This window comes from Heteronotia binoei, chromosome 3, assembly GCF_032191835.1.
Source record: "Heteronotia binoei isolate CCM8104 ecotype False Entrance Well chromosome 3, APGP_CSIRO_Hbin_v1, whole genome shotgun sequence".
In the NCBI taxonomy this organism is placed as follows: domain Eukaryota; kingdom Metazoa; phylum Chordata; class Lepidosauria; order Squamata; family Gekkonidae; genus Heteronotia; species Heteronotia binoei.
The window spans coordinates 91,374,964-91,388,276 of NC_083225.1; the positions used below are offsets into that span (position 1 = coordinate 91,374,964).

General features: G+C 39.8%; 1 protein-coding gene across 1 annotated transcript in view; it reads right to left on the bottom strand.

Moving 5' to 3' along the window:
* The window catches only part of TRAPPC10 (trafficking protein particle complex subunit 10), a 97,743-nt gene that overhangs the window by 43,572 nt on the left and 40,858 nt on the right, over positions 1 to 13,313 (bottom strand). The window contains exons 5-9 of the mRNA XM_060234183.1: positions 12,115 to 12,310; positions 11,429 to 11,540; positions 11,026 to 11,273; positions 5,732 to 5,878; positions 194 to 308 (exon numbers count right to left, since the gene is read on the bottom strand). Coding sequence (XP_060090166.1) covers positions 194 to 308; positions 5,732 to 5,878; positions 11,026 to 11,273; positions 11,429 to 11,540; positions 12,115 to 12,310 — 818 coding nt within the window. The remainder of the gene's footprint in view (positions 1 to 193; positions 309 to 5,731; positions 5,879 to 11,025; positions 11,274 to 11,428; positions 11,541 to 12,114; positions 12,311 to 13,313) is intronic.

The following is a 13,313-nucleotide window of genomic DNA, read 5'->3' on the forward strand; positions in this document are numbered from 1 at the left end:
AGTGCATGAGGGACAAGATGGAAATATCAGTCACCTATATGTACTAAATTTGCAATAGGAAATTCTCTTCAAACAAGGATTAGCTTTGAGAAACAGACAATCTGGTACTATCCTTTACATGCTTGATGGGTAACACAGTTCTCTCTCAATGCCAAACTTACTGGGAAAGCAGACACATTTAAATCAGAGATACCTGTTTCAGGGCGTTCAGCTCCAAGTCCTGCTAGAAGATCGACTGTTCTATTAAGATCTTCTGAATTGGGTTCATTTTCTGACACAAGTCCACACAAGTAACCCAGAGATTTTAGCTGTAAACATAGATCATATTATGAAATAAAATTTCATAACAACGGCTACATTCAAATGTCACAAACAGAAGAGAGTTCATAGCAGCCATTAACCTGATTTACATACTTCTTGCTCATGCAGTGTAAATCTGCCCTTTCTGAGCAGCCCCCTGCAATTTAAGCCACTTTAAGCTTGGGAGTCCCTCAGGAACAATGCAAATGTAGCACAGGAATAGCAACAATCAGTAGAAATCACACACATGAACAAGTGAACAGCCTTGTAAAGACAGGAGGAGTATTTCTGGCACCCTTTTTGTACGGTTCTTCATGCAGTATTCCATGATGTTCCTGACAGCCTTCCAACCCCTTATAAAGATAAAGCAGAAAACTGCCCTTCTATGAACTGCTCTATTTGCATAAGTGCTGGGTCCAACCTTTTAAAATTAATTTTAACTAACTCTTTGAATTGTTTTAACCATCATTTCTCAGAACATCTGGAGCAAAATTTTTAACTGAACTACAGTGCTGGGTCAGACAATGCTATATGTGGTTCAGCATGCTGTCTGCCAAAGGTAACTAACCAGATGCCTCAGGGTGGCTTACAAGCATGGCACAATGGCAACTTGCATTCACTGTCAGTCTCTACCATCTGGCAATCAGTTACAAAGTGTTTGAGAAAGGAACAAAAATGGTCCAAAATATATTGCAGACTGTTTGACACCCATCAACAATGAGCTCATTAAAATATCAACATAACATGACTGTTAGCTGCCCTGAGTCTGCTCACAGAGAGGGCAGGATATAAATCTAAGGTAAATAAATAAAATAAAAATAAATATACATTAAATGTATTTAGTAAAAGCAGCAGTTTCTCTGGATTAAACTAAATAAACCATTTGTTGACTAGATGATTCATCTTACAGTCGCCTGATACAAGCACTATACAACTTATGCTTCTCTAGAGCCAACCTTTCAGCATCATAGCTCCCAAATCTTTAATAGTTGTAGAGAGGAAGGATTTGGGACAGATGAATCAAAGTCCTGTCACATCATCAAAAAAACCAATCTCCAGCTCCCCAGCTTTTCTCATCTACACTAATATTAACAATACAAGCGCCTTAATGTTGGTAAGATGGCCATTCCTGAGGACTTAACCACACAGTAGGCCGTTTCTAGGTCTGCCTTGGGTCCTATGTGCTAGGAGGTTCAGTATCCAGAGCTCCCAGCAATTTCTAAAACTTAATTCTCAGGCACATGGGGGCCAGATTTTCAACTGCAGCAAGTGGAGATAGGGGTCTTAAGACTCCATCCCCTGTGCTGTTTCAAGTTTGACAGGACCCAGGGAAGACCGAGAAGAAAGCGTAACATGTGCTTCAACCCCTATTCATACTATTCAGTCTCTCCAAATACATTTTAAATCCAGTTATGAAATACTGCCAATTAGAGTGAATTAATAAATGAGCTCGCAGAACAGCTTTCTCCCCCCTTCCCTCTGCAATCTACTGAAAAGGTGAAGATCAGCAGCCTCCTATGAACAGAGTGAGATGCAGTGCTGCAGCCTGAAGCTCAAAGGACTAGAGGAAGAAATCAGTTCCCCTTCCCTGTTTGTATGAACTTCCCCTTCCAATACACCAATGGAGGGAGAAGTAGATATCTACCAACTCCCCACGCCTCACTGTACACTGTTCATAGACCTACAGCTCTAGAGAAGCAGTTTTTAGGGTGATGCAGGAAGAAAGTAGATGCATTCTATTCATAGCTCACTGGCTCCTACCGAGGGTTGTACAGAGAAAGGATTTGGGACAGGTGAATCAAAGTCCTGTCACATCATTGGGTTTTCCCCCAGCTGTTCTGATTTTTTTAAAAAATAACCTACAGAATCTATAGAACACATTAATCCATATATACGCATTAAAATCATAGTATATTTGATGCAGCTGGCTTTTACTATTCTATTAGCTATCAGAGAGCCACTATTTTACTAAATAAGTTAGTTTCCCCCCCTTAAAGTATATTTATGAGTTTAGCTATACTGGTGTGACAGACTCAGGCAAGTTAGCCTGGAAGCTGGGAACAGCCTTGCAATGATCGGCTGGGTTGCAGCTATGGTAATGAAAATGTAGCAAATTGAGAGACACTTGGAGGGAAGTAAAATGCCTCAGAGTTTTAGTCTTGAGTTAGAACTTGAGTACTGAACAGTTAGGAGTGAAAACTGTACTTAGGCTGATCAGTTGTTGCTGAGAACAGCTAGTGGGGCTGAGTTCCTTGAGGAGACAGAACTGAAACAAGCTTCTGACTGTGAAAGAGTTTGTAGTCAGAAAGGGATCAAAACCAGGCTTCTTCTGTGAGTGAAACTCTGAGGAGTTCTGTCAGAACACAGGGCAAACTCCTAGTGAAACTTAGAACACTCCAAATACAAAAATACTGTGACTGGATTCTTGTGACTAGAAAGGGATTCCAAGATTCAGACTCGGAATCTAGCTGGGTGGGGCACACAGGAGCGAAGGGCTGGAAATAGCACTCAGAAGGTGTAGATCATGTATGCTAGTGTGTATGTCTGTGAGGGAGAATTGTTTTTATTGATCTGGCACAAGTCAGCAGTCCTCAGTGTGAGTGGCAAAGAGTGAATGACAGTTTATTATTTTTATGATTTGAGAAGGCTATACCATAGTGACTGCAAAGTGTTCCCAGTGCCAAGTAGGGACTGCCAGCCGAAAGTTTTTGAATATTTCTAAAGCCTGCCTGTTTATATTTGTTCAGTTTACCAATCTCTATGTTTAGAGATTATTTTACCAACCGCCTGCCTGCCAACTGATTGGTTTTTACTACAACTAATTAATATTATTTTATCCCTTTTCCTTACCTTTTGTGAACCAATAAATATTCTTTTGTGGTTTTGAACTTTAAAACGTTTGTTGCCTAGTCTTTATATATTTCTGACAGGATTTCTGTGAATATGCCTGAGGTACTGAGGGAAGGTGACGGGGAGGGGTGGGGGGTGGGATTTATAGTGGTCACCCTCCCAAGCTGACCTTGACTGGCACCTTACAACTGGCATATGTAAGATGTTTTTGTTTCCACACTTTTAAGCTTAGGATATTTTAAGCCCAGGTAGCCCTTTATATTCTGACCCTAGAGGTCACTCTCAGCAACAACAGAGGACAAAGAGGAGGTCTGCAGTGGGAGTGAGAATTGGCAAAAAAATGTCTTCCATTAATGCAAGTCCCATCCTGCTGACCCAACCTTTGTAACCTTTGATGAACACGAGTTATTGAGGAAGACTCAGCATGGGTTCTGTAAGGGAAGATCTTGCCTCACTAACCTGTTACAGTCCTTTGAGGGGGTGAACAAACATGTGGACAAAGGAGATCCGACAGATATTGTTTACCTTAACTTCCAGAAAACTTTTGATAAAGTTCCTCATCAAAGGCTCCTTAGTAAGCTTGAGAGTCATGGAGTAAAAGGACAGGTCCTCTTGTAGGATCAAAAACTGGCTAATTAATAGGAAGCAGAGAGTGAGTATAAATGGGCAGTCTTCGCAGTGGAGGACGGTAAGCAGTGGAGTGCCACAGGGCTCGGTACTGGGTCCCATGCTCTTTAACTTGTTTGTAAATGACTTGGAGTTAAGAGTAAGTAGTGAAGTGGCCAAGTTTGCAGATGACACTAAATTGTTCAGGGTGGTGAGAACCAGAGAGGATTGTGAGGAACTCCAAATGGATCTGTTGAGGCTGGGTAAGTGGGTGTCAACATGGCAGATGAGATTCAATGTAGCCAAGTGCAAAGTAATGCACATTGGGGCCAAGAATCCCAGCTACAAATACAAGTTGATGGGATGTGAACTGGCAGAGACTGACCAAGAGAGAGATCTTGGGGTCGTGGTAGATAATTCACTGAAAATGTCAAGACAGTGTGCAATTGCAATAAAAAAGGCCAATGCCATGCTGGGAATTATTAGGAAGGGAATTGAAAACAAATCAGCCAGTATCATAATGCCCCTGTATAAATCGATGGTGCGGTTTCAATTCTGGTCACCGCACCTCAAAAAGGATATTATAGCATTGGAAAAAGTGCAGAAAAAGGTAACTAGAATGATTAAAGGTTTGGAACACTTTCCCAATGAAGAAAGGTTAAAACGCTTGGGGCTCTTTAGCTTGGAGAAACGTCGACTGCGGGATGACATGATAGAGGTTTACAAGGTTATGCATGGGATGGAGAAGGTAGAGAAAGAAGTACTTTTCGCCCTTTCTCACAATACAAGAACTTGTGGGCATTCAATGAAATTGCTGAGCAGTCGGGTTAGAATGGATAAAAGGAGGTATTTCTTCACCCAAAGGGTTATTAACATGTGGAATTCACTGCCACAGGAGGTGGTGGCGGCTACAAGCATAGCCAGCTTCAAGAAGGGGTTAGATAAAAATATGGAGCAGAGGTCCATCAGTGGCTATTAGCCACAGTGTGTGTGTGTGGCCAAATTTTTGGCCACTGTGTGACACAGAGTGTTGGACTGGATGGGCCATTAGCCTGATCCAACATGGCTTCTCTTATGTTCTTATGTATAGAAAAGGAGAAATAAATCCAAATTGAGTCAAATAAGATTAATTTCATAGAATCATAGAATCACAGAGTTGGAAGAAGCCATACAGGTCCAATCCCCTGTTCAATTTATTTGATATTTATCCAAAACCCAAGTGCACTTGGGAAGAAATTATATATATGGAAGACAGTATTTTTTGCCAATTCCAACAATTCCACTTTCCAGCAATTAGGACAACAATTTGTCTTGCGATGCTTACTAGATATGACATACCATCTAGTCATTTTTATACACATTCTCTCAAAAAAGAATGTGAAAAACTGTTGCTATGATTCCATACATGCTCCAACTGAACAAAATACACTATCTTGCCCCTTGCCCCATTTAATAATTCAATTGTTCACTATTTCTCACTTCAGCAGTCTTTGATACAAGTTACATCCACTTTGACATGGTATACATTCTTTGATATGAGTTATATTAACTTACAATTCAGTTTCAAAGTCTGCCAGGTCTCTTTTAACTGGAAATTTTTATCTTCAAAAATTGAAAAATAAATCCAGTACTGTCATAATTTAAACCTAAGTGTCTATTTTATCCCCCAGTCTATGACATAGGAGGAACAGTTACTTCATCCAGTTCAGCAATAATGCTGATTAAAAGTTTGACACAAACCTAAAGCAGGGGCTTGGGAACTTTAGGGATTTAAATCAAGATGCAGAGTAGTAGTAATTATTACATAGTGCTATCAGAGTCATCTATTCCAACCTAAGTAGGGTGCAATTAAGCAACCTGTACACCACAAAACAACAAGATTCTCAGGGTATAAGCTTTCAAGAGCCAAAACTCCCTTTGCCAGATTGTTACCCAGTCACCAATAGCCTAGTAACACACTACCTACTTTACTTACCTTTTCAGTGGCATAGCTCCATAAACCAACTGTGTGGGAAACATTGGCATCAATCTGAGACCGATCACAGCAGCCTTCTATTCTTTGCAGAACCTCCAGGCAACTTAAGAACACCCAACAATCCAAAGCACCAGGAGGAACAGAGACCTTAAGATCAAATGGTAAAAGGCTCTGTTCAGACAGTTTGGGAAAATGAGAACGAAATTTTAAAGAAAGCTGGCAAATAATTAAAATATTGTTTGTGATTTCTATTATTTGGAAAAATTGTAATTCATATCAGCACCACATTTTAATGAATTACTATCAAGATAAACTATGAACAGTAAAAATGATACAAATAACTACTTCAAAAACTGAATAAGAAATACTAAAAAGGGGGGAGGGGATGTACATACACGCCCTATCCCCAGCTTTTAGCAGCTTTTGGACAAGGCAAGAAATAAAATTTGTTGCAGTAAATATTAGAAGAGACTTAAAATATTCAGCTTAAAGCCTACTCTAGGAGATTTAGAACTACTGAACACTAAGGGTAAATCAGTACATAGAAATCCTTTGAACCATGCACTGTATGCTACCTCCACCTAGCAGAAAAGTTTCTGTAAATGGTTTGTATTCAAGTTTGATATATGTGAAGTATTGGTTATAAACAAAAGTTTAAACCATACTAAGAATGGTGTACTGAGATGCTGGAATATATTCAAGACTAGAGATACAACCTCATCTCAAACACATTTTTGATCTCTGATTCCATCATCTAAAAATAGACACAGAAGAACCAGAAATGTTCCAGAACCAGGCCCAAATATTACTAGAATTTGGGGCTTGATCCAGAATGGGCTAGCCTCACTTCAATCCCTCTTCCCTACTGTTATCCTTCCTTTTCAGCCCAGTCTTACATGGAACAAGTGTTGGAAGGGCTCAAAAGCAGGGTCTTCTATTAAGCCTCTACTATTGCCTTGCAGATAGATCCAAGCGGGCAGCCGTGTTGGTCTGAAGCAGTTGAACAAAGCGGGAGTCAAGTTTCACCTTTAAGACCAACCAATTTTTATTGAGAACGTAAGTTTTCGTGTGCTCTTAAGCACACTTCATCAGACGAGGAATCCAGCACAGTGAGCAAAGCCATACATAGCTGAGAAGAACCAACCATACATAGCTGGTAGGCAGTGGCCCAGAATGCAACATGGTACAGATTTTAAGAACCAATGACAGTGAAGTAAAATTATCCGGTAGGCAGTGGTTTAGAATGTAAAATGGTACAATGAAAGAATAGTAAAATTAACAAATTGAGCAAACCTTTGATCTGAGTAGCATGAGCATGCGAAAGCAACAAAACAGTAGTATATCAAAACATGAAATTGTCTGTCAGTGACAATGGGAGATGGGTTCCATATATGTAATGGGATAAGCAACCAAAGTCCCTGTTTGAGAGTGTCAATACAGCTAAAAGAGAAATACATTGGATAGTGATGTTCTGTTCCACCTAATTTACTTTTTAACATGTGAACATCATTCTAGTTTGCCATAGGAAAAAGGAATACAATAAAATATAGTGAAAATGGGTAAAGCATATGTAATAAGATATACAGCCAATATCCCTGTTTTGAGTATGTCAATACAAATAATTATACTGATTCACAATTCTAAAAGAGAAACACATTGGAATACTGTAGATGTATAGCTATACTCACTGAGATTGGGTTTAGCATCTGTAATGAGATAAAAAACCAATATCCCTGTTCAGTCCTGGGGAGGTGTTTGTTCAAAGTTTCATAATAATTTGTAATTCAGCAATTTCTCTCTCCATTCTGTTCTTGAAGTTCCTTTGCAGTAAAACAGCTACCTTGAGGTCACCATAGAATGCTTTGGAAGGTTAAAGTGTTCTCCCACAGATTTCTCAGTTCTGTGATTCCTAATGTCAGATTTGTGTCCATTTATCCTTTGGCATAGGGTTTGTCCTGTTTGCCCTATGTAGAGTACTGAAGGGCATTGCTGGCTTTTAATGGCATATATAATGTTGGAAGATGAACAAGTGAATGAGCTTGAGATGGTATAGTTAATGTTGTTAGGCCCAGTGATTGTGTTGTCTGGGTGTACATGGCAGCAAAGTTGGCACTTGGGCTTATTGCAAGCTCTGGTCAATATATGCATACTGGGACAAAAAAATTACCGTATATGCTGCCTTCATCGATTTGAAGGGCGCTTTCGATTCAATAGATAGAGCCCAACTATGGATTAAGCTAGGTTATCTGGGAATGGACCCTTGTCTGCTGTTTCTCTTTAGGAAACTTCATTCTAATACTTTTTGCCAAGTGAAATTTTCTTCTAGGGGTGACTTGACTAGCAAAATCCCAGTATTAAAGGGAGTTAAACAAGGTTGCGTGCTGGCCCCACAGCTTTTTAATTTATTTTTAACTGACCTGGCACAATTTTTGAACCCTATTAATGGTCATCCGCCTAAACTAGCAGGCCGAGAGGTCCCCTTATTACTTTATGCCGATGATACTACCATCCTCTCTTGCACAAGTGTGGGCCTGCAAAGGTATTTGAATGCCTTCTATGACTACTGTAATTCACTCTCTATCAATTATGCCAAATCTAAAGTAGCTGTCTTTTCAAATTGCTGGCGCCCACAGAGATGGTTTATGGGGAACTCAACAACTGAGCAAACAAAAAAATTTAAATACTTGGGGATCACTTTTAATCACAAGTTAAGCTGGGTTTCACATCGTAACAACACCGTTAACTTGGCTAAATGTTCGGTTGCTCAATGTAACAGTTTTTCTTTGCAAGGGGCAAGCAATTAGTTCCAGCAGCAATTAAGGTGTTCAAAGCCAAAACGCTAGCCCAAATTCTCTATGGTATCCCTATATGGATCTCAGCATTTACCAGAAAAGTGGAGGGCATTTAAGCCTCATTCTTTAGACATATTCTTGGTATGCCAACATGTGTGTCCTACTTTGCTCTCTGCTCTGAAGTTGGTCAGTCTTTGGTGGAGACAAAAGCCTGGATTGCAGTGTTTAAATTCTGGCTCAAAATTCACTTTAGAACAGATCCTAACAGCCTTCTTGACAGATCCTAACAGCCTTCTTGACTGTATGAAAAGAGACCCATATATTTCATCCTGGACAGCAGTGTTTATGTCCAAACTTAACCAGTTGGGGATAGAGGTTGATGATTTTGTTACTTCTGATGAGTCATATATCTTCAGATGTATTAAACTGAGACTGTTGGAGTTGGAGGAAACGAAACTACGGCCAACAGACCCTTATTTTGCTCCCCAGCTTCCTTTATGCTTTCTGTGGCAAAATGCCCCATTATCTATCAGACTTAACCATTCCAAGTCATCGCAGGGCATTTATGTTGGCTAGACTAAATGCATTTCCCTCCAAAGTTTTACAAGGGAGATATCATCGAGTCCCTTTAGGCGACAGACTCTGTTCCTGTGAAACGAATATTTCCGACTCAATTCAGCATATATTGCTTGATTGTTCCTTTTATCATAATCTCCGTAAAGATTTATTTTGTAAGCTTTCGTTCTCCCCAGATTTGTCTATTCTGCCACCCTGTTATTATTTATTGAATGATACTGAGGGGGAGGTTAGCGAGGCTGTGGCAAAATTTTTGGCTGACATCCTTAAATTTAAATCTGACCATGTATGAATGCATCTGTAAGCTCAGTTTCATTTTGATTTTATCTCCAATGTTTAAATTTTATATTCTGTGTATTTTTATTTGCAACTGTTATGCCATTATAGGTTTGGTATGGTATGGCAAGCTCTGGTACTGGTGTCCATACTCAAATGAGATGCTGTATTGTTGTGGGTGACGAGTTGTTTGAGGTTGGGGGGCTGTCTGTGTGCAAGAAAAGGTTTACCCCCCAGTGTTTTTGAAAGAGCTGTCACTGTCCAAAAGAGGTTGTAAGTTGTTGATAGGTTGAACTGTTTTAAGTTGAGAGTTGTGTGTGACCACTAGTGGTATTCTGTTATTTTCTCTTTTGGGTCTGTCTTATAACAAGGTTTTCTCTGGGTATCATTCTGGCTTTTTTGATCTGTGTCCTGACTTCAGCAGGTGGGTACTTTAGATCCAAAAAGGTTTGTTGTAGATCTCTCAGGTGAGAATCTCTGTCAGCAGGAGTGGAGCAAATGCGGCTGTAGCGTAGAGCCTGGCAGCATACAATGGATCGTTTGGTGTATTTGGGGTGGTAGCTGGAGGCATGCAGGCATGTTTGTCAGTTAGTAGGTTTCCGGTATACAGTGGTGTCAATGCATCCATTGTTTAGTTTTACAGTGGTGTCCAGAAAATGTATTTCTTGCATAGACTGGATAATTGTCAGGTTGATGGTAGGGTGAAAGTCATTGAAAGCCTGATGGAATGATTCCAGGGCTTCTTTACCATGTGTCCAGACCATAAGGATGTCGTCAACGTAACGAAGGCATAAGGTAGGTATGAGTGGGTGGGAGTCTAGGAAGCGCTGCTCCAAGTCAGCCATAAAGATGTTAACATATTGTGGGGCCATGCGGGTACCCATGGCTGTACCATTGATCTGTAGGAAAGCTTACGTTCTAAATAAAAATCGGTTGGTCTTAAAGGTCCAACTTGACTCCTGCTTTGTTCAGTTGCCTTGCAGATTACTGGGAACAAGGCAGTTTAATGTCTTTAATTCCAAACTACAAGGATGTGTTTTGAGAAAAGAAAAAGTGGGTGAGGAGCCTCATTGTGTTCCACAGGAGCACAGCAGGTCTTTTCAGCCGGTTCTAAAAAGTTTTACAAATTATTTTTTCCAAGCATATTCTGAATCTAGCCTGGGATTGGGGATCACCCATCACTAACTTTCAAAAAGTTGATCTGGTTATTTTGTAAAACTGTACAAGCAATCACAGTACAACCATAAGGAATATCTCATGAACATTATCATGTCACTTTTTAGAGAGCCATTGACCACAGAACATGACTGTGTTTAACAGCTGAAATGGTGTAACAAGAAATGAATTTCCTAGCCATGCTACTCTATATTATTACATGTATGGACTTTAGCTTCTATAGACAGAACATAGCATATTAACTACCTTAGTGTACTTTGATTTACACATCTTACAGTACAGTACACTATACAGAACTACATCCTCCTATCTGGAAGCTTCAACTTTCATATGATTAACTGATTAAATGCTGTCCTAAGGATACTCAGCTTTTAGCAATCCTAAACAACTTCTATAATCCAAAGCAAATGATAAACAACTTAGAATGAATCTTAAGACTTAGTCACTTGGCTGATTAAGATTACATTGACTTACTTCAAGGAGCTTTAGCTCTTGCACACAGTTATGGAGGAGTTCTAGTGCTCGCTGAGATACTTCCCATGGCCTCTGAAGGAAGATGAGCAATGTGCACTGACGAGAAAACAAGTAACTGCGCAAATCTAATAGAGTGGCTTCCTGGTTCTGAATCAATTCTCTTTTCTCCATGTCTATTGGTTTGCGGAGTACCAGCCCATTCCAACTTCGAACTGGCTGGCAGAAAAATGTCAGCCAATTTGCCCCATCTGAGTAAAGCAAGCAACAATTAAAATTGACTATTCATGTCACAGTTTCTTAGTTTGTGGTTTTAAGGCTTCTACTGAATTCACATAGCTGGATTGTACCTCTTTAATTTTGCAAAGAAAAAACAGCAATGTCACTTGTTGATTTAAGGACTTACCACCAGCACCAAAGTTGACAACATACTGGGAAAACAGCGCATCTAGTTCATCATACTGCACTAGGGCATCCTCAAATTGCTGCAGCATTTCAAAGACAAAGGCCAACTCTTCCTTTTAACATCCAAAGAAAAGCACATGTTAAGATAAAATGCCAGGCTTGGGGTACAAAGCCCGTAGTTTAAAAAAAAGCTCTAACAAAAGTGTACTATCCCCCCACCCCAATTCTCCTTCAGAAATCAACAGCAATTTTTATAAATCTGTTTTGAGTTTTAATACTTTTGTGTATCTGTTTTATGGCTTTATGCCTTTATTGTACATCAGCCAGAGCCTGATGTCAGCTGGGATGAGGCGATTAAAAAATCAAGTAAGTAATAATAAAATAATAAAAATAATGTTTCAGGAAAAAAGTCTAAAAACTCTCATACAAGATCGATAGCTTTCTACTATTTTTGGATCCCATGTCTATAAGGGATTCTGACAGATACTTGACTTTGCTTCTATGTGTTTACTTAGATGAGCTAAATCTAGCATTGAAACAGGAGCTTTTCCTTATAACCTAAGCTGGCCTTGATATTAAGAACTCTTAATGTGAAAGCACTGCTTTATGTGAGTTGCACAGAAAACAAACTCAAGACTTTAGACTGACAGAGAAAATAATGTCATTTACATGTAACGCCCACCATACCTGGACCATAAAATATTCACAAAAGCTCCATCCTGGTTCTGTCCTCTTCTCCCTCAATGTTCTCATGTCATCCTCAAATTTGCCCAAGTTTTTGGTAAATGACATGAGAAGGAGTGTCCTGAGTTTTGTCAGGAACGCATTCCAGGACTCCTGAGAGCGGGAAGAATCTTTCAGGGGATCAGACAACACTACACATCTGCAAAGAGATTAGTATTTTCATCAAGCATATCCAAATCGAACAGGAAGTTATCTCTATGCTCAGACAACAGGAAATCAGGTGTTAAAGTATTAACTTTTCCATCTACATAAGGCAGGGTCAGAAAACTCAACTTCTCCTTCTGGAAGGAAAAACCTTCCACATTTCAGTACATAGCTACAGGAATAAAGCGTACTACAGACAAAAAGCTTCAAAAGATACCTTCACATGGGCAAAAAAGAAAATATTAAAATTGGAGTAGGAGGGACTCCCCAAGATCACTGTGACTGAAATACCAGTTCAATAAAATTTCCCATGAGAGCCTTCAGTACTAAGAAGAGGCCCTAGTGAGCAATTCCATGTACAGCAAGAGCATTAGGAAGAGATCTGACCCACCAAAATATCTGAAATGTGTAGCAGAGGGACAGGAAAACCACTTAACAGAGGGCACACATTAACACTTTTTAAAGGACATTTAATGTGGAACCCTAATTCAGGGACAACTGGAGAACAGAATCAATCCATGGTAGTCTAGTTTAAGTGGAGAAGATAACCTTGCAAAAATATAATCTCTGAAAACCTCACACATAATTCCACAGATCTTATTGTTGAAAGACTGGCCAGAGGCCACAGTGGCCTAAACCATGCCCACTGAAGACCCTTCAGGTATCAGCAACTACTGCTCAGTCATCATGTACAATAGTAGCCATGCTGGATTTGGGTGAAGCATTTGCCCCAGACAGAACACCTAGTTAGACTAGAAGAACTCATGAGTTAATGTCTTGGGACCCACCAATTTAAGGCCTAGAAGATAAGACCTCCTAGGCCAGAATGGAGACACCATCATGATTTGCATGATATTATGGCTGGAAGAGAGAAAAGAGGAGAGGCACAAAAGAGCTTACGCAGCCACTCAACTGACAATATGGCTGACAAAACACTGTTACTTTAATGATATTGCTTATACAGCCAATTTGGCTCTGAACAATGTCACACTAAGCCT